This window comes from Rhincodon typus, chromosome 5 (genome assembly GCF_021869965.1).
Source record: "Rhincodon typus isolate 14 chromosome 5, sRhiTyp1.1, whole genome shotgun sequence".
In the NCBI taxonomy this organism is placed as follows: domain Eukaryota; kingdom Metazoa; phylum Chordata; class Chondrichthyes; order Orectolobiformes; family Rhincodontidae; genus Rhincodon; species Rhincodon typus.
In genome coordinates this window covers 117,749,802-117,771,927 of record NC_063336.1, presented here as the reverse complement: position 1 = coordinate 117,771,927, position 22,126 = coordinate 117,749,802, and the positions used below count along the sequence as shown (strand labels likewise).

Below are 22,126 nucleotides of genomic sequence, written 5' to 3'. Positions count from 1 at the left end.
TCCCTGGCCATTATCTCCAGGCTGAATTGGATTGCTTGTTTGCAATCTTGGCACTTATGGATTTTAAACTTAACTTCTAGCTTTTTGCATCTTGATGGTCATCTACTTGCACCATTTATTATTGCTGGTATTCACAATATGCCTCAATCTTTCTGCTGCTGAATCCCTCATTAGTAGTTTTGTTAACCTTCAACTCCAGTATTCCCAATTTTTTTACACTCTAAATTGGATCTCATCTGAAGCTGTCGCCATATCCTAACTTGTATTATGTATGGTTCTCCAGTCACTCTTGTGATTCATTTGGCAATTCTCATGCCTCACTGAAAAAATACTTGTGTTCAAGCCACAGTTTACTCTTCTTTATTTCTGAAACCTCTTCCAACTCTGCAACCCTCAGGTCTTGTGTTTCTCTAAATGTGGCCTTGTATCAACCTCATTTCTTTCGGCCCTTATCTTTTGCCTGATGTCTCTTCAGCTGTGTAGGCCTACTGCTCTGCAGGTCCCTTCATAAATACAATCTCTTCTGAAATGCTTTTTGTAGTGCTAATTTCTGATCAAGCTTTTGGTCACCCAAACTAAAATCTTCTCCTTTAGCTTGGTGTCAACTTTTTTTTGTGATTTATGTTGCTGTGAAGCATCTTTTGAGCAATAATGTGATGAACACTATGCAAGTTCAGGTTGTCACTCTCACTGGCTTCTGCTCTAACCAATTTGTATTCATTATTTTTAAGATTGCATGATTTCTATCTCTCTCTCTCTCTCAATTTTCAAGAATCTCCTGCAGAAACTGAAAGGTGGTGGCTTCCCGTGGTTACGCCTGTTACTTGTGCTCACTATTTTTGCAGCAGGATTTGTGATGCATGACATCCGAACACATGGATCCTTCAATGGTTGGTAAAGTTATACTTTGGGTGAATTTCTATTCTTTGACCATGAAGTATTTCAAAGCCAATGTTCTTGTTTGCAATCAATAATTGTATTTAAAGTTCATGATTTTTTTTTAAGAGAAGCATCAGAAAATTTTATTATAGGTGGAGTTCTGATATCACTGATATAAAAATGTTTCCAAGAGGAGACTACACTGATCTATTGAAAACAGCTTTATGTTAAGGTGGCTTCTGTTGTTTTTGTTTTTTTTTTATTTCACTATCTAAATTTCTGATATTTACCATGCTTATCACTGGACTGGTACAGAAGGAAAAGTAAATATTAGTCTTTACTTCTCATGTTAAATAGCATTTTGTCTGTTTTCAACTATATTTTGTAATGAGCCAAGGTTAGTCTTGCATTGGAATCTTGTGATTCTAATGGTTTTATATTGGCTCTGAATTGAATCTTGTTTTCAAGCACAGTTTTTTACTTGTTCAATGGATGTATGTGTCACTGATTTAAATCTATTCATTGCCCATATTTAATTGACCTTAATTGTGGTAGCTAGCCACCAGATTGAATTGCTACAGTCCATGTTGTATGTTTGGAAGTGACTTCCAGGATTTTGACCCAGTGGTCTAAAAGAAATGCGCTATGGTACTTGCTGTATTTTTCAAGGTACTTTGGCAGAGCCAATGAGGTTTCATGAAGGGGAAATTGTTTTACAAGTTTGTCAGTCTTCTTTGCAGAAGTAACATGCTTGCATAAAGGGGAACCAGTGGATGTACTGCACTTGTCTTTGCAGAAGGTATTTGATAAGATGCCACATCAAAACTTATGGGGTAGCAGATTGGCATGAATAAAAGATTTGGCTGGCTACAGGAAACGGGTGTCTTTCAGGTTGGCAGGATGTAACAAATGGTGTATCACAGATTCAATGCTGGAATCCTGGCTGTTGAGGATTTGAATGCAGAAGCAGGGATACTTTGCTGCAACTATACAAGGCCTTGGTAATACCATTCTGAGAATATTGTGTGCAATTTTAGTCTCCCTATCAAAGGAAAGATATTCTTACTTTAGAGAGTGCAGTGAAGGTTTACCAGACTAATTCCTGGGATTGCTGGATTGACTTGAAGTTGAACTGGATTATTTTGGCTCGAATTCAGAAGAATGAGGGGGGGGGCGGTCTCATTTAAAAACCTTGAATCCCAACCAGTCTAGACTGGGTGATGGATGAATCAAGAAATAGAGGCCTTAATTGAAGGATATGTAGGAGGGGAAACCATCTCTCCAAGATGAGAAACTTCTTCACCCAGAAGCAGGAACAGGCTATTGAGAGTAGATGATCAGCTATGATCATGAATGGTGGAGCAGGCTCAAAGGGTTGAATGGTCTTCTCTTTCTAATTTAGATCCAAATGGTCCTTTTATTGTCACTTTTTTTTATTTTATGAAAAGTGGTGTTTAAGTTGCTATACCATGGTGCCTATATTAATAACAAGGCATAAATTTTAAAAAAACTTTAAGATTTAACACAGTCCATCTTTGTTCAATTCCTGGCTTCCTTGGGTTCGGGCAAACAGTTTCCTGATGAGATAAAAGTAGCAAAGTTAGTAAAAGGGTCAAGTGAACAGGCAAAGGTGCTAGATGAAAGAGAATAATGTAGGGTAAATGAATTGTATGACTTAGCAGTGAAATTTTAAACAATCAATTTGTAATTTTTTTCAGCTCTCCTGGTCAGGCTGGGAGTTGGTGCTGTTGCCCTCCATGCAGTAGGGAGTGCTTGATGAGCTGTCTGGCCTTTTGTCCCATATGATCTGGGGCTGTCAAGTATTTGGAGGAGGGGGGTTGTGTATATCCTCTGGATCAAGAGATATCGGACTGTAAGCTATTGTCATTGCTTTGTTGAAGGGGAATCATTGACCAACATAATGCTGCAAACTCACATGCAGCGGGCAGCATTGTTCTACTATTTATAATGGTATGCTGGTCTAGTTCCTGCTCTCCAAGACTTTCACGATTGAAATCTAAGTGAGAAAACTAATATCTAGTTTGTGCCATTTTGACAAGTACCTACTTTACAATGCCTGAAATTGGAAGTTCATTTAAAGATCAGATTTTTGGAATTGCAGTGTTCAGACCGGTAAATTTTCATGTCCACCCTGTATTCACTTAATGACTTGAACAAGTTGAATCTACTGGTGTACATAATGGAGAAATGTGAATCCCTTTTTTATTACTGACTGATTCGATAACAACTTTTCTTTCCCTTAGCATCGTCGTCTGCTCATGTACTACAGCAGTCAGGAATGATGTCTGTGTCTCAGCAGGCTTGGAATAAAATATCTCATTATTCCAAGCAGGGATACAGGTTAGTGCAAAGAGGGTGTCTTTGGAGGAAAAATGACCTTTTTTGGCTGTTCCTTCGTACAAAATAAATTTGAATGGCTACTCTTTGTTTATCTATCACATTAAAATTCTGTCTTGTCTTGAAGTGATCAACGGTCAGTCGATCGCCATTTTTCTTCAGTAATTGAAATTTGAGGTGAAAACAATCCATAAACATGAGCTTGCCTGTAACCATTCTGTAAATCAATGTACACTAAATACAGCAAATTGTTTTTGTTAACAAGCACCTATGGGACCACAACTGTGCCAGTTGATCAAATATTATGGATAATCAAGAGGTATGCATGAAGCTTCGCCTGTGGTTGGGGCATTAACATACCTCAATCTATGTAACAATATCACAACACGCCTAAAATCAATGTAAAAACACAAAGTAATAGAAACAATGCAGTTGGTAAACCCATCACTGTTATACTTTATTGGCAGCAGTGAGAAGAGGGAGAGATGTTGGCTCCCTTTCAATGTATGGTCATCTGGAACCGCTCCAGTTTCCTGTTCTTTAAAAAGAATCAGCAAGTCTGTAGTACTGATACTATTTCTGTTTATAATGGACTTATTTGCCACAGAACTGTAGTTGTATAGCCAGCAGCTAATGGAAAATGGGTGGTGGTCGTCCTCCAAAAGTGAGCAGGTCAATGTTCGCCGCTAACATCCTATGAAAAGATGATTATCCACAGAAATGGCTGCACACCCTAAACAGTTCGCAACAGATCATCCACGAGAACAAGTATCAAAAGCACCTTCATATGGCTGCACTTCATACCATAGCTATTCTGAAGAGCCAGAATCCAGTTGTGGTGAAGAAGTGCACTTGGGCTGTCAACAGTGCAAAAACTTGCGTTTTGTTTTTTTTTTTTTTTTTTTTAAAATTATATAGGTGGTTTTAAAGGAAGATTTGAGTTAAAAAAAAATTCAGACATCGTGGTATTTGAGTTATATAATTTTTGCTGGGTTATCAAGAGGGCCACTTGATAAATTGCTGGTTAAAATCAAGCTTGCTGTATTTTGATAGAAATGTCTAATCTTAAATTACTACATTAGGTCATATAACCCTTGATAGAACAATGTTGCTGGGAATAACCTAGGTACAATGTTGAGAAATTCAATAACTTTTGATCTAGTCAAATTGAGTTTATATTAGAGTTGTGGGACTGTTTGTGGAATTTCCAGTATTTGTTTCCACCTTTTTATATCTACATTCTCTAAATCTAACTTTTGACTTGTTCTGTTGGCCTATTCGTGTTTTTTTAATTTTGGATGCATGTGTAAACTGAATAGTTATTCTAGTTGATAACACATGAGGGCTAACTATAGGAGATGATCAAGATTTAGCAGAACTTGAATATAACAGATCCATGAATCTTGGAAGATAACTCACAGGTTGGGGGAAGGTTCTTGTGTGTGCAAGATCTGAGGTGGTTCTGGAATGTGAGCTTGTGTGCCTTAAGGGAGATCCTGATCTTGTAATGAAAGGCATCATCTTTTGAACTCGAGATTTTCAGAGCAAGGTCTGAAGATAAATTATTGGAGCAGGGGTGAGCCATATCTTGAGATTTCACCTAGCAAGAGAATCTATACAGATGAATTTACCTTCATAATTGGCACTTGCATTCATTATGTTTAGTCTCTGCCTAAAAGGTTTTTTTGATTGCAACTGACCTTGTGGTCTGGGAAAGTTCCAATTGTCACTGTATAATTGTTTAGCTGTCCAGCTTTGCACAGCCCTATTGTTCACAAACTATATACTGAACGTCTCTGAAATATTCTATTCAGTATGAATCTTCAATATAGTAAAAGTTATTAGCCAAAAATGATCTGAATCCCTAACTAAATAGTTCTATTGACTTTTATGATCCTTCCTTTTGCTAAACTGTCATTTGTCGCTATAATCACAACAGAATCACCTAGAATGGACTGTTTCTGCTGTAATCAGTTGGTTTACTTTTATTTGGTCTTGGTCTCTGAAAGAAACTGTTACTCCCAATCTCCTTTTTCTTAAGGCTGCATTTTTTTCCTTTGCTTGGCTCATTCCTTTTTTTTTTTTAAAAAAAAAAGCCATATTTGAATTGGTCTCCTTCAGTGTGTTCCTTACCCTAACTGCAGGCTTTGAGAAACAAAACTTGTCCATTTGTTGTCTTGGGTTCTTCTGTCACTGACCCTTTAAACTGGTGTCCTCTTGAGCCTTGATATTTCAATTTTACCAGCAGGAACAGTTTTTCCCTACTTAATTTGTCTAACAATTGTGATTTAGGTGTCTCAACCTCCTCAACAGGGTAACTGCTGCTTCTCCAATTTAATCACAACTGAATTACTAATCTTCGTTCTGAAGAATCTTTTGTGAACCATCAAGCATTCACCTTTTTCCTAAAGTGCCCTGCACAGAATTAAATGTTAATCTATTTGAGCCTGATTTGAGTGTTTCATAAATGTTCTTCATAACTTCCTCTTTTTGTAATCTGCATTGAATTGTAAAGCCCAGGATTCTGTATGTGTTCTCCTCTTAATCACTGTCAATCTGGCCTTCTGTCGTCTTCAATTTTGTGCACACATCTCCCAGGTTTGTCTGGCTTATTATCATTCCTCTCCTTCTACCAACTTTTCTTGACATGAAATTCCATCTGCCACATGCCCAGCAACCAGCCTATGCCCTCCTTGATTATCGCAATTCTTCTGTCAGTTCACAATACTTGTTGCAGATCCATGGGAGCCCCACTGCATACTTTCCCTCGTTCTGAAAAAAATTACCATTCATCACTTTTTTTTTTTTTTTTGTTTCTTTTCATTTTAGTCAGTGCTGTCATTGCCCTTTTGCTGATGATCCTTTTATCCTTGCCCTCTCTTCAAATGGTTTTTTGGAAATCTTATGTACAGCACATGAACTGCGTTGCCCTCATCAAGCCCCTTTTGAGAGAACATAAGTTGGTTAAATGCTGGATGACTTCAAATCTATGCTGGCTTTCTTGAGTTAATGCACACTTGTACAAGTCACTGTTTAATTCTGTTGCTTGTGTAGAAACTAGGGGTGTAGGAGTAGGCCATTCGTTCAGTTCATTCATTGCTCTACCGTTATGATCATGGCTGACATTCAAGCTCAATGAAATGAACACCCTTGAGAAACTCATCACTTCTGCCTTTTACGTCCTTTAATTATCCTACTTTACATTGGGATAATTTAAAGTCTGTTACCTCCACTCTAGCTCTTGCACTCCTGGAAGTTGCCCCTCTTAAGGTAGTGACCTACAGAAAGTATCCAACAATTGCATGACACTAACCACTTCTATTGTTGCTTTATTCAAATCTGTCCTTGACTTCTCTCTCCTCCCACTACAATAGTCTCCATCAGGATGACTACACCATCTACCTTTCCCTCATCTTCCTTCATACAAGAAAATTTAGAAACCAGTCCTCCTTGATCTAGATTTCTCTCACTTGTATTCTGCAGCATTATATTCCAATGTGCTTGTTTATGCCTGCAGGTCACTAATTTTTTTAACTATATTATGTGCTTATGCAGATGCACTGTAGTCCTAATTTCGACCTCTTTGCACTTGCTCTTACTTTGACCCCATCAAATAACTTAATTTCTTACTTGTATTGTCTATCTCATCCTTTTTTAATTCACTTTTTTTGTTTCTCCTTTTTTCTAATGTGATTTCTAATATCAATCTGCGTTTATGCCTTATATTTTCACAGTTGGATAGAAACAAATACTCCTTATTACTACTCAGAGGCTGTAACAATGTTTGGACCAAGCCTTGAGCTGGTTTGGAGGAGGCTGCTTGAACTAATTATATATACAAAGGAGACACTATCAACTCATATGGCATGGATTGTTGAAAATCTACCCAGATTTACCGAATGGGTAAGTACTTGGTTTTGCAGTAGGTTTTTAGGGAGTCTCTCATTAAGTTTCTGAATTCTGCCAAATAAGATGATTCAGTTCCTAATTAGTGCTAGTTATCAAGTCCTGAGAAATTGGAAAATGTCAGCCATTCCACAATTTCTGCTGTGGTGAATTGAAAAGATCATTGACTTTTTTTCTGTCTCCTGCAGGAAATTTTGGTGACCTGCTACTTTTGTAGTTGTTTTGATCTGTGATATAAAGAGTCACTAAATCCTCATATCCCCATTCTCACTCGTTTGGGTTACTCAAAATTTACTGAGTTTATTCTGTGCAAGATCAGTTTACACACTGGAAAACTGTGACATAATATTGGATCATTTTAAATCTGTCCCCAGTTCTAATATGCTAAAATGAAAATTGCAGCTAAAGGTCAACATTGTATCCTAATGGCTGAGCACTTACTTTAAATTCAATTCTTTAAAAATAGTGATACAAGTGCCTATTTTTGTTTTCAAATTCATTTTGTCTAATTAATTTTAATAATGGCCAGAAAAGAAAACTCTGTTCAGTATCCATTTGGTGGTAGCCACACATTCTAATCATGTTGCACTGCTGTGTTTTACGTTTGATGACTGACTTCCGAGGTACTTGTTTTTGCTCTTCCTTTTTGTTTACACTTTTTTTTTCAGGGATCAGTCTAAAGCATAAACTTATCTTTTGTATATATGTGTCTGAATACTGTTAACATACTGTGATTTTTCTTTTTTAACAGCTTCGTTCTAGTCTCCCAGATGTAATGTTGCAGTTTGTAGAATATGTCAAGGAATTGCTTCTCTTTGTACTTCAGAATTACATATTACCAGCTTTAGAATATATCAAAATGGTAATAAAAGAATGGTGGAAGCAACTTGTTAATTCTTGCGAGTAAGTATTTTTTGGATTTTTTTCTTTTTATTGACCTATTCAAATCATTACCTATTAAAGCCCAATCTTAGCAATGAAATAAATACCCAAAGAAATGCAGATTCTGTAAATCAGAAACAAAAACAAATTGTAGGAAAAGCTCAGCAGGTCTGGCAGCACCTGTGGAGGGAAATCAGGGTTAATGTTTTGGGTCGAGTACTGAGGGAGGGTTGTTCAACCTGAAATGTCAACTCTGATTTCTTATCACAGCTGCTTGGCAATAAGGCGCCTACCTGACAGTGTTGCATATGTAGAGGGTGTACCTTAACTATTCTCCTGGGTACAGTGGTGATGACTATACAGTGGAAGTGAACACATTTGCCAGTACTAAACAGTATGGTCGCAACTGTAGTACACTATTGCATTCTTAACTTGTAAGTATCTTTTTAGATTTGCTGCTCTGATCTCTTGAAAGGCAGATTAACAAAAAATTAGTGCGGGTAGGTATGATTTGCTAAACCCAATTACTTGCACTTGCAACTAAAGTATGTTGTGCTTGGCTCATCTCACACTTACTCAAATGGGCAAGGCTTTGGCATTGATTTATTTGTGCTTCCCTGTTCAGAAGGGCCACTGGACTCGTGTTCACTCTGCTTTCCTTCCACAGAAGCTGTGAGAACTGATTTTTCTCCAGCAACTTTTGCAAGTGTTGAAGATCTTCAACATTCGCAATTCTTTTGTTTAGTTGCCCTATTTCTGTTTGTGGTGATTTTTTAATATCTCTATCTGACATATAGCACCACAAATTGGAGGAAATTCAAGACCTTGAGCTCTGGGAGAAACAATAAGCTGCTTAAATGAAACAATCGCAGTGCGAATAGTTGTGTATTTACATTTTGTAGATGTTACCACCTTTTATACTGTTGCTGGATGAGTGAATGTGATATTGTACCATGCATTTTCTTTGTTTTTTGTGAGATATTGTTCTGTATTGCTAAATAAGGTTTTACTAACTAGCAGATAATGCAGTCTTTGGTGATAAGTGGAAACCATTTGGTTATAAAAACTGCTTATTGCAGTGAAGAGTTTCTTTTTAAATTATTAACATTAAGTATATCTGATCTTTTATTAAATTGTGCCCAAGATGTCCAACTATAATCTGGTTCCAATGTTTTTTAGAACACCGAACAATAATTCTTGGTTTCTCATTATGATTACTATTTGATCAGAGCCACAGTTTGATATCTATCTGGTCTGAAAATGTACAATTGGCTATCTTTTGCTGGGATATTAAGTAAATTTTAAGGAGAAGATTGAATTTTTAATAACGGGTTGGAGGGTTATGGAAAGTGAGCAGGAAAGTGGAGTTGTGGCAAAGATGAGATCAGCCATGATCCTATCAAATGGCAGAGCAGGCTTGAGCTGAAGTGCCTACTCCTGCTCCTACTTTTTGTGTTTTTAACATTCTGTATTTAATCTATTGCACGTTTGCCAAATTTCAGGGGTGAAATCAGTCGGGAGTGTCTGAAAACACATTTTGTGAACATGATACATTTAACATGGAGTTATCTACAGAACACAATGACTACTATCAAAAACTGGACCTCCTCTATGATTTCTAATCATTGAACAAGAAGCATATTCCAAGCCTTTTTGAAAGCAACAATTATTGCATTGAAGAATTCTTATGACTTGACCTTGCTTCCTGCTGTGGAGAGAGTTGAGAATTAATTGAACTAAAAGTACAAATGCCACTAATTTTCTGTTTATAACAATTTTTACTTAACTCAACGCATGTATTTTGTATCCAATTTTCTTCAAGCTCAGATGTTATAACTGTCTTCTAAACAAATTTCTTTCTGCACATTGAAACTTTGGATAATGAACTCAGTTTAAAGCTGCGATGTTCAGAAATGTTTATAGTGTGATAATACAGCTGTTCATTCTCTTGCTACAATAATTAGACTTCTGATTTCAACTGTTTAAGATTACAGTATTTTTAAAAACCAATGCCACATGAACCAGGTATGTTCAATTTTAATGGAACAACTTGTGTGTTTTTAAGTAACTGCAACAGTTGATGGCTAACTTTGTTTGTGTTGCTGTAGTTTGATTGTAATTATAAAAGTAAATTACTCTTGAAGCCATTTGTTCTGCACGCTGAGAGGTTTATGGAAAAATGTGGTAATGTTATCAAATCTAGCTTTTAGGTTCAACAGTACTCATCAACTTTTGGCTATTGAGAAACTTGAAAAGGATTGATTGGTGACACCCTCTCTTTAATTTAGCAAGAGTTTTCTCGGCAATGTAGTATCTAATTCTGGGTTGCTTATATTCATGAACATCATAAACACCTGATATATTGCCTGAAATCAGCACTTCCGAATTTCTACAAATTTGGTTAATATCAGATATGCATCATCCTATCAAATGGCCTAAAAAATCCTAGTCAATTGTGGTAAACAATGACAGTATAACTAGGATCACTTCAACTACGGTTTAAGAGCATGAATTAGTTACACCACTAAATGCTTCCATAATATTCTCCAGCCGGAGATATTTTGAAGCAAATACCCCTCCCTACAGTGCTTCTCTTCCGGTGTTTGGGACTGATACTAATCTGTTAATCCAGTGTTACACATACAAATGATGTAATTGGATAACTATCCAAAATGAGGTCTTGTCATTTCCCTATGAGTGTAAATCATTGCTATTATCCTATTCTTGCTTAATCCCTTTACATCCAATTCTTGCGTAACAGCATGTGTGGGTTTTGTAATGCATTAACTTACACTAGTACAAGGCAGTGTACTAGTGTACGCAATATCACCATTTGGTCTAAACCTTGGGTAATGACACTTCCTTTGACATTCAAATTATTTTTGGTTAATATGCCCAAGTCACGTTCCATTTATTTTGTGTTCAAGGGTTTCTAAGATTGTAGCTGGTGCACTACATCTGAAATACTGAAGAAGATGTTTGTTAATAACTTCCTTTGCAAAGTTTATTTTGTTGTGATTCAGTTTTTGGCAATCATATTGCCCAGTGATGTTGTTAAGTGTCAGTACTGATGATAACAACATGTAAAGTTATTTCAAGCATGATTGTAGGTTCTGCATGATTGGCTGTCAGTAGTTCAGTCTGCACAGTTGCTCTTGCGTGAAAGATTGTATGGCTGAAAGGAACTGCTCCTACTGCCGTTGCTTTTCGAAGATTTGTTTGTTTGCATATAGCTTTTAAAAATATGGTACTATCCTCCTAAACCTAGTAAATATTTCAGTCACAAATGCAATGTGTGAAATATAGTACATGTAATGCACATCTGTGTTGATCTTAACTTGCATTTATTCTTCAAAAAGCTACAGTTGGCCACATACTTGAATATTTTTCATCCATTTCAAAGGGAGACCAAAGTGATATGGGGATAATTATAGATGTGTTTTTTTTTTTTTGTCATTCTACCATTATTTCTTTTCCAATAAGAACTACAACTAATGTTCATCTAAATGATGCCCATAAATTTATGGGAAAGGTTGAGAAGACTACTATTTACTTTAATATGTAGTAAAGACTGCATATGTATTTATGAAAATATAACCTTTATTTTGTATTATTCAATTAATTTGGAATGTGAATATAGTATATTTCACTTTATTTATATTTAAGGTGGTAGCTTTATAAAAATAAGGTTTGTTTCCTGCCTTTTTTTTCTTAGTGCTCTCTAACCACTTTCTCTCCTTGTCCATCCAAAATATTAAGCAAATTTCACTTGGTTCATCATCTGGCCCCATTTATTAAATTGACACTTTTATGATTTGATTTAAATAATTTCCTTGTTCATTGACTAACTTATTCAAGGGTGATTTTTAACATTGATTCTATATGTACATATTGATTGTGACCCAAGCGGTGGATGTATTTGGCCAACACAATGTTCATCAATTTCATGTTCTGAAGCAGAATTAATGTGTATTGTCCCAATGTAAATTTCAATCATGAATTTATTTCTGGTGAAAAATAAAGATACCCTGCATCTTAGTTATTTGTCTATAAATAACTTTTTGTCAATATTTCTTGTCGTGAATGGCTTTTGCAAGGCTGATTTGGCTACAAGGTATTGTACATCTCTGGGCAATTTTCAATCGTTCTGCCCAGACTAGTGGAAAAGTGCATATGTCATTTGACTACCAGCTGTGTGAGCTGTTACTTCATGATGGTAGGTTCTAATATTTGTTCAGTTTCTAATGTATAGTGCAGTCAGCTTCATTCAAGAGAAGATTTTCCATTATTGCTGTACTTTCTTTATGGTCCAACTTGATCAATGTTACAAGTAATTGTGCTTTGAAACACATCTTCAGCTGCTCTTGAAAGTGGAGGAAACTTTGTTAGATTGCAGACTATATGGAGTTGTCATGGGCTGAGAAGATAAACCCTCTGGTTGACTAAAAGAAACCCAAGGAAAAGTCCAGGGCACTGCTGTGTTTCTAAGCTGAACATATGACTGTTGTTGTGATTGTAGTAACTCTCTTTGCACTGTAAAAAGGATGTAAGTTTTTAATTCATTTGAGGAATGTAGGAAGGGGATCAAAGAATGAGCTTGAGTTCAAATAGTTATAATTTTAGGAGTACACCATTCAGCCTGTTGAACCTGTTCATTGATCAGCCATGATTGTACAAAACAAACATTTCAATGATTTTTTTTTTTTTTTTGACTACACTAATCCTTTTTTTATGCCACTGGTAATGTGAAATCTCAAGGACAGACTTCCAAAGCCCCCTAGATATTTGCCTCAGTCAATAAAAAATTCTCCCCATATTCCTCTTAACATTTATGCCCCTAGTTTGAGATTACCTCCCATTCTTCTAAACTGCAGAAAATACAGGCCTAGTTTGCCCAAGCTGTCCTAATTGAACATTCCTACCATCCTGAGAACCAGTCTGGTGAATTGTCCTTATTGCAAATACTAGGTAAATCAAGCTGCAGTAACCTAATTTAGACAAGTCACAGTGGATTCGTGGGCAGTACAGCTTCTATGAATGTTCTTGGCCAATACCAGCATCAAACTCTCTTTTTTGGGAGATTACTGGATGAAAATTAGCAATTCCAGGCTCATTTTTTCACTGACCTTAAGTGAGATGTGGGAGCATGTGCAGCTACAGGCTAAGAGCTGGAAAATGGGATTTGACTCTGACTGTTTGACCAGCACAGCCAAAATAGGCTGAAGGGCCTCTCACATGATGATTTTAAAACTGACCTTTTATATATGTTGAATTACTTGGTAACTGGTCAACTAATGCCAATATTGCAATTAATCTATGCTTAGCTGATTCCAAATAGTAAAACTGATCTCCTGTGAGCTACGCTGAGCTATTTTCTAATTGGAGGATGCAAAAGTTGGAGAGAAGGTTTAATTAATAGTTAGAATGGAAAAGTAAGAAATTACAATAGAGGTTGGGATGAAAGTTGTTTGGTAGTGTCCTGGGCAAAGTATTTGAAAAATGAGGACAATCACAATTTGTGTTGGTAGCTAAATGCTGTCTTACAATGCCAATTCTCCTGAACTATCCACAATCTTTTCTCGCACTCTTTCTTGTAGAGAAATGGATGCCTTGTTGAAAGGATAGTGTGAAAGCACTGCCATCGACACTGGGCTGTGGGATCTGTATCATTCTGATTGGTCTACACCTGAACTGTACTGAGATGGGTGTTTGTGAACTGCATTACGGGAAAGATAGAATAAGTTTTAAACTGAGTAATGGAGACCAGATTCGTTTGGGAAGTTGAGAGTCAAAAGTGTGGAATAGGCATGAGGAAGGAATTAATATGGGAAATGATAAATAGTAATAGGAGGGTCAGAACACAAAGTACTGTATTTGAACATGAGAGGCATTTGAAACAAAACAGATGAACGATTAGTGCAAATTGAGGTAACTAAGACATGGTTGTAGGATGATGGAGATTTGGACCTGAATAATGAAGGGTATGTGACATTTAGGCAGGGTAGAAGGCCAGGAAAGGGTGGAGGAGTGGTCTGTAAATTATACTTGGCAAACAGAGCATCATGCGGCAAAATCTGAAGTTCAGTTTGGAAGGCAGAACAATACTATTTCAAATGGAGAAAAACTGTAGAAAACTTCAATTCAAAGGCATGTGGGATGTACTTGTGCAAGAAACACTCTGCATCTGTATGCTAGCTTTCAAACCTAGAGGCTCTTGAAATATTGGTTCGAGACAAAAAAAACTGCAGATGCTGGAATGCAAGGTAGACAAACAGCAGCTGGAGGAAAGGAGCAGTCAATGTTTTGGATAATTACCCTTTTAAAACTTTCTCCTCTCTTTATTTTTTTAAAAAAAAAAAAAAGCCCTCTTGTTTTGAACTCCCTCACTCTCGGGAAAAGACCATTCCCATTCCTTATCTATGCCCTAAATATTTTATAAACCTCCATAAGATCACCCCTCAACCTTCTATGCTCTTGTGGGGTAAGAAAGTCCCAGCCTAATTTTATAACTTAAACCCTCCTGGTGCCATCCTGGCAAATCTTTTCTGAATCCTCTCCAACTTAATAACATCCTTCCTATAGAAGACCAGAATAGCCTACGATACTCCAGAAGAGGCCTGATCAACGTCCTGTAGAAGCTCAACATGACACTCAGCTCCTATTCTCAAAGGTCTGAGCAACGAAGGCAAGTGTGCTAAGTGCCTTCTTAACCATCCTGTCTACTTGTGACAAATTTCAAAGAAATGTGTACCTGAACCCCTAGGTCACTCTGTTCTACATACCACTATCCAGGGCCCTACCATTAATTGTTTTAAGTCCTGCCCTTGTTTTACCAAAATGCAATACTTCACATTTATCCAAATTAAACTCCATCTGCTGCTCCTCGATTGATTACCATCTTGCTGTAATCTTGGATAACCTTCATTATCCACTCTACCACCAATTTTGGTGTCATTTGTAAACGTACTAACTATGCCTCCTATATTTTCACCCAAATCGTTTATATAAATGACAAAACAAAAGTGGACCCAGTACCGATCCCTGTGGAACACTGCTGGTCACAGATCTCCATTCTGAAAAGCAACCCTCCATTATTATTCTCTCTCCTACCATCAAGCCAATTTTGTATCGAATTGGCAAGTTCACCCTGAATTCCATGTAATCCAAGTTTACTAATTCATCCACCAGGCAGAATCTTGTCGAAGGCTTCACTAAATAATCCAAAAAGCGCAGAATACGTACCCTGACAAAAAAGAAAAATTCCGAAGGATGGCCCAACACTCAATGTCAAAGCTTGTATTAAACTCAAAGAAAAAAAATATATAATTGTGCAAAGATAGGTGACAGATCAGATGTTTAGGCAGACTCTGAGAAACAGCAAAAAATTAATGAGGGAAGAATTAGAGTTGGAGAGGAAGTTATCAAAATAGACTAAAAACTGATAGGAACAATTTACTGAAGATTTTCAAAAAAGTGTTAACAAACTCCGTATTGGTCCTACAGACAAGAGTCTGGGAAATTAGTAATAAAGGATAAAGAGCCAGCAGATGAACTGAATAGATATTTTGCATTGATCTTGACTAGAGATTAGTGAATTCTTCAATCACCTTCACACAAGGAGCATCCTGCAAATAACTGTAAATCAGGAATTCAAATGACATTAGTGAACCAGATAGTTTCTTTTTGTAACAATTCATGATTTTGTGGTCATCATTAGACACAATTCCAGATTGGATCATATGCCAGGTCATTATCTGTGCCTCTGGATTAATAATTAATAGTCTAACAATAATACTGCTTGGCCATCACAAGTGGGCGTAAATTTAGGTGAGGAGTATGTGGTTTAGAAGGACTCTGAGGAAAACATTTTCATCCAGAGGGTAGTATACATATGGAATGTGCTTCCTGAGAGGTTGGTGAAAGCAGGCATTCTCGCAACATTTAAGAAACATCTGGACGTACAGGCTATGGACCAAGTGCAGGTAAATAGGATTGGTATAGTTTGGAATTTGTTGGTCGGCATAGATATCATGAGCCAAAGTGTCTGTTTCTATGTTGTATGACTCTATGATCTCCCGAGATCCTGAAGGATCTCATCATAGTATTTTAAAGGAGTTAACGATTGTGATAGTTGATGCATTGGTTTTAATTTTTCAAAACTGTCCATGACACAAGAATTTTGTATAATAAGGTATTTTGAATAAGGTATTGTCTCATTCTTCTAAACGCCAAAGTATATAAGCCCAGTCTACTCAACCTCTCCTCATAAGAAAACCCCTCCATATCAATGAAGTGAACATTCTTTGGACTATGTTCAATGCTCGTATATCTTTCTTAGATAAGGGGACCTTATAACCTGGTGTGGATGAGATGGTTACAGCATCTACAGGCAAGTCAGTCTAATATCAGTGGTGGTGGTAAAACTTGGAGAGACAATAATCCAAGACAAAACTAATTAGCATTTTGAAAAGTGTCAACCAATTTAAAAAAAAACAAATATGTTAAAAGCAAATTGTATCTGATCAACTTAATTGAGTTCCTTTCTAGAGTAATGAGAGGATTCATGATGGTGGCATGTTATAAATGTGGACTTCTGCGTTTTGACTTAAGTATCACTTTATATCATAAGTTATTAGGAAAATGAAAGCCTGTGTGAAATTGCCAAAGGGATAGAAAGCAGAGAGTAGTGATAAAAGGTTGTTTTTCAGAAGGGACTGAGGGATACAATGGTGTTCCTTAAAGAATATTAGAAGCCCTGCTCTTTTTGAAATACACAGGGCCAGGAGCTCATCTAGTATCTAACTGTTTGCTCTGGTGTTCTCTGTCTCATCAATCCTTGTGCAATTTGGTCTGGTTAATGTAAACCAACATTAGGTAATAGAATTGCAGGCATGACGGGCCTCTTTTTGCATCGTAACAATTCTGTATTTCTGTGATTCTGTGAAATGTGGCTTTTTGTTATTCCTCTTAAAGATCTTTATCCTTTCTCGATTATATTATTAAGAGAAGGTAAGGATGATGGTAAGATCAGGGAGGGGTATGTTGATGCTCTTGAGTATGTCAGTATTAGGAAGGAGGCATGTTAGGTGTCTTGAAAAGCATTAAAGTAAATGAGGCCCCAGGGCCTGATAGGATTTTTCGAGAATACTGAAGGAGGCAAGGGAGAAGATTGCTGGGGCCTTGACAGACATTTTTGTATCCTCTTTAGCCACAGTCAAGGTCCCTGAAGACTGGAGAATAGCTAATGTTGTTTCTTTATTTAAGAAGAGCACCGGGGATAATCCAGGAAAGTCTTACATCAGTGAAAGGATAAATAATGGAGAAGATTCTTAGGTATGGGATTTACTCGCATTTGGAAAAGAATGGACTTATTAGGGATAGTCAGCATGACTTTATGCGGGAGAGATCTTGTCTCACAAATTTGATTTGAATTTTTCAAGGAAGTGATGAAAATGGTTGATGAAGGTAGGTGTTGCAAAGTTGGGTAGAGTATTGGGAGGCAGGATGTTAGAATTTGGTGTTGTAAAATATTGAGGAGTTTGTAAAATTCTAGGGGGAGAAGCATTGCGTGGTTCCTTTAAAAAAATTGTGCTTTTTCTATACTTGGAGATATTTGTGAGCAGCTTGAAAGTTTGCAAGTACAGAGAGCACCCGAATTGAAACATTTGTATTGAAAGGCCATTGCGTTAGCAGGCCAAGCAGCATTTGTACCAAGAAAACAGGTTTTTGGATTTAGCCAATCAATTTGAACCAAGCACTTAGATACCAAAAACCTATCAAATTGAATCTGATGGTTTTGACAAGCTAGAACTGATCTGATTGTAAGAAATTGAGATGTCATCAGGGTTATAAAAGAAGAGGGCAGTTGGGGGACAAAGAAAGGATAACTAGCTGCCATTTGCCACAGTTAACAGTTCTCAACTCTCAAGAGAGAATTGCTTGCTCTCACAGAGTCATGCAAGTCTTAGCGAGAACACCATCTAAATATCAAAGGTACCAACGGCACAACTTATTAATATTCCTGACAGAAGAATTGATGGAGGAGGCGTTCCTGACAGAACATTCGATGGAGAAGGCATAGTGCATTCCAGAAGACACGTAATCTGGCTGTAATTTTGACAGACTAAATTCTACTTTTATTTTGCATATGTGAGACTTGTATTTATTGGAACAGCATATGATTAGAATCTTGTTTTATTCAGGAATAGTGAGTAGTTAGAACGGGTTTATTCGGTTTGTTAATAGTTTAGTTAATTTGTTCACTGTTACAGTTTGATAAATAAATTTTTACTTGTCAATTGTAAAGTGAATGTCGGGGGTTTATTTTACTTAACCACTAGAAGTTGCTGAAAGGCAGGTTACACCACTTTTCACACTCCTTTTACAGATTATAGGAGAAAAAATGCTCCTCTTTGGGTGTTTCAGTTTTAGTTCACAGAGGTGGTTCAACCTCTGCTTTATAACAGTAGGGCAGTGGATGTTGTCTATTTTACTATAGCATTTGACAAGGACCCTCATGGCAAGCTAGTCTGGAAGATTAAGTCACATGGGATCCATGGTAAGTTGGGTACAAAACTGGTTTGATGATAGAAGACAGAGTAGTTGCACAGGGGTGTTTTCTGTATGGAGGTTTGTGACCTGTGGTGTTCTACAAGGATCAGCGCTTGGACCTCTGTTGTTTGTGTTACTTGAATGAAAATGTGCCGGTCTGATTAGTAAGTATTCAGACAAGACAAAATTGGTGAAGTTGTGGATAGTGAGGAAGGTTGTCAAAGGATATAGGATATAGATTGGTTGGAATGTTAGGCCAAGAATTTGCAGATGGTAATTAATCAGGACATGTATGAGGTGATGCATTTTTGGGAGGTCAAATGCAAGAGCAAAGTAAATGTAAACGGCAAGACCCTTGACAGCATTGACATACAGAGGGATCTTAGCATCAAAGTACCTAAAGGTAGCAACACAAGCGGGTAAGGTGGTAAAGAAGGTAAATACATGGTTTCCTTCATCAGTCGGAAGTATAAAAATTGGCAAATTCTGTTGCAGCTGTATAACTTTAGTTTTGCCACATTCGGAGTATTGTGTGCAGTTCTGGTTCTCACACAATAGTAAAGATAATGGAGGCTTTGGAGAGGGTCAAAAATAGGCTTACCTAGATGTTGCCTGCACTGGGAGTGTATTAGCTATAAGGACAAATTGGATAAACTTGGATTGTTTTCACTTGAGTGTTGGAGGCTGAGGGGCGACCTGATACAAGTATGTTAAATCATGAGAGGCATGGATAGGGTGGATAGTCTGAGAGTTTTTTTTTCACAGCGTGGTAATGTCAAATACTAGGGAGCGCAGGTTTCGGGGGGGGGGGGGGGGCGAAGTTTAAAGGAGATGTGAGAGGCAGGTTTTTTTTACACAGAGGGTGGTAAATGTTTGGGAGGCGCTGCCAGGAGAAATAGTAGAAGCAGATACGATAGCCAAGTTTAAGAGGGGATTAGACAGAAACATGAACAGGCAGGGAATACAGGGATACGGAGTGTGTGCAGGCAGATGGGATTAGTTTAGAATGGCATCATGGTCAGCACAGACATAATGGGCCGAAGGCTCTGTTCCTGTGCTATGTTCTATTAATGCCACCACAGCAACTGCAGTGATCACCTTGGGGAAGGTCGCCATCCTGCAGGCGCTGCACGCAACACCTTTCAATCCTCAATAAAAACCGAAAGAACAATCAATCAATCCCATTCCTTACCAGAGAAGGCATAAGTAACCTCTTAAGTTCTGGCGAGGCGTCAGTGGACCTGAAACGTTAGCTTCCCCCCAACAAATTTCAGATGTCCGGCGGTGTTTGTTTATCTTTCAGTCCTCCCCTTCCTTTCACAGCATCATGACCTACAACGTGCCCATGAACGCGCAACTGAAAGGTAATTTTTAAGCAGCGTTTAAGTCCGTGATCCATTTGTGGACCGTTGACATTTCTATTTAAAAACTGCCGTTAACCCACAGCAGGTCACTCACGAGCCTCTCGCGCACACTTTGACGGTTAACCAGTGGCGGGAATCACGCTGTGACCAGTGGCTCCTCACTTGTGGACATCAGGCAGAAAGCGCGAGCTGCACACCAGCGCCTTCGATAGCTCAGCTGGTAGAGCGGAGGACTGTAGTGGATTAGTTCCTAGTCATCCTTAGGTCGCTGGTTCGATTCCGGCTCGAAGGACAAATCTTTTCTGTTTCTTAAGTAAATACTCACTGAAGAAAACAGGGTAACCTCGAAAACGATTTGAACAGATGTTCGGGATGAATTTAAATGCTGCCTTTTTTTTAAGCGCAGGGAGATGACGGATCAGGACTGGATGATTAATGTACGTGTGTCTGTTAGAGACCTTGCATTACACGGCCCAGTGGTCCTGGGCTCCACACCAGGCGGCTGGCTCCCGCTTTAAGCGTAGGAAAGAAAGGACTGAGTGGCAACAGTAGGCAGTCAGGACGGTAGTTCAATTGTTTCACTTCATTTAGCACTTCTTAATATCATCTGTCAGGCAGGCACTAGAACCAATAATCATTCTTTACCCATATTGTTGGTTAGTTTTTCTGTCGGGGGATTAGCTCAAATGGTAGAGCGCTCGCTTAGCATGCGAGAGGTAGCGGGATCGATGCCCGCATCCTCCAAGGTCTGTCTTTTTTTTCTCAAACGGGGCAGAGTTTTAAAGTAATGTACAGTCATACAGCGTGGAAACAGACCCTTCGATCTAACTCGTCAACATTTAAATATAGTAAATAGGATAGTGAGAAGGCGTTTGGTACACTGGCCTTTGTTGGTCAGTGCATTGAGTATAGGAGTTAGGAGGTTATGTTGCATCTGTACAGGACATTGAGCCGCTATTGGGATACTGCGTGCAATTCTGGTCTCACTGCTATAGAAACAACGTTGTGAAACTTGGAAGGGTTCAGAAAAGATTTACAAGGATGTTGCCAGGGTTGGAGGGTTTAAGTTATAAGGAGAAACTGAATAGGCTGGGGCTGTTTTCCTGGAGCATCGGAGTCAGAGGGGTGACAATATAGAGGTTTATAAAATCATGAGGGGTATAGATAGCACAAATAGACAAGGATTTTTCCCCAGGGTGGAGAGTCCAAATCTAGAGGGCATAGGTTTAAGGTGAGAGGGGAAAGATTTAAAAGGGATCTAAGGGGCAATGTTTTCATGCAGAGGGTGGTGCGTGTATGGAATGAGCTGCCAGAGGAAATGGTGGAGGCTGATACAATTATAACATTTAAAAGGCATCTCGATGGGTATATGAATAGTAAGGATTTAGAGGAATATGGGCCTGATTCTGGCAAATGGTACTAGATTCATCTAGGATATCTGGTCAGCATGGACGAACGGGACAGAAGGGTCTGTTTCCATACTGTACATCTCTATGACCCTATGACATTCAGATAAGTATATGTTTGGAGGGATATAGGCCAAGCACAGGCAGTTTGGGACTAGTTTCGTTTGGGAACATGGGTGGTATGGGTTGGTTAGATCAAAGGGTCTGTTTCCATGCTGAGGAAGGGTCACCGGACCAAAACGTTAACTCTGATTTCTCTTCACAGATGCTGCCAGACCTGCTGAGCTTTTCCTGCAATTCCTGTTTTTGTTTCTGTTTCTATGCTGTATGACTGTAGGACTCTAGTCCACGCCAACCACATTCCCAAACTAAACTGATCCCACTTTCCTGCCCATATTCCTCCAAACCTTTCCTATTCATGTACTTATCTACATGTCTTTTAAATGTTGTAGAGTATCTGAAAATAAAAAATTTCAGCTTCTGCTATATAATAACCGCAAGAAATCCACAAGTAAAGCCTGCAACTCAAGAGCAATTGCAAGATCCATGCTACTCTTGTTGCACATTTTGTTTAAGTTGCTGCCCATTGCAATTTAAATCCCATTCATTTGGAAAGAGCAGGAGGTAATGCTGTTAATTTTAGTGTGTATTTTTAAAATTCATTTGTGGGACGTGGGGGTTGCTGGCTGGGCCAGCATTTATTGCCCATCCCTAGTTGCCCTTGAGAAGGTGGTGGTGAACCGCTGCAATCCAGCTCCTGTGGGTTGACCCACAATGCCA

General features: G+C 38.1%; 1 protein-coding gene, 2 non-coding genes and 1 pseudogene across 4 annotated transcripts in view; all 4 read left to right on the top strand.

Moving 5' to 3' along the window:
• Positions 1–12,063, top strand: part of tmem214 (transmembrane protein 214) — a 45,504-nt gene extending 33,441 nt beyond the window's left edge. For both annotated transcript variants that reach the window (XM_020512664.2, XM_048596972.1), the window contains exons 13-17: positions 773–890; positions 3,144–3,240; positions 6,972–7,140; positions 7,895–8,046; positions 9,528–12,063. In XM_020512664.2, the coding sequence (XP_020368253.2) occupies positions 773–890; positions 3,144–3,240; positions 6,972–7,140; positions 7,895–8,046; positions 9,528–9,654 (663 nt within the window). In that variant the 3' untranslated portion in view covers positions 9,655–12,063. The remainder of the gene's footprint in view (positions 1–772; positions 891–3,143; positions 3,241–6,971; positions 7,141–7,894; positions 8,047–9,527) is intronic.
• LOC125483137 lies at positions 3,635–4,054 on the top strand (annotated as a pseudogene).
• Positions 12,064–20,142: 8,079 nt separating the features above from the next.
• On the top strand, positions 20,143–20,232 carry trnay-gua. Its single transcript is given in 2 exon segments — positions 20,143–20,179; positions 20,197–20,232. It is a non-coding gene; the product is annotated as a tRNA-Tyr (tRNA).
• Positions 20,233–20,611: 379 nt separating this feature from the next.
• trnaa-agc lies at positions 20,612–20,684 on the top strand. Its single transcript has one exon. It is a non-coding gene; the product is annotated as a tRNA-Ala (tRNA).
• Positions 20,685–22,126: the final 1,442 nt, after the last annotated feature.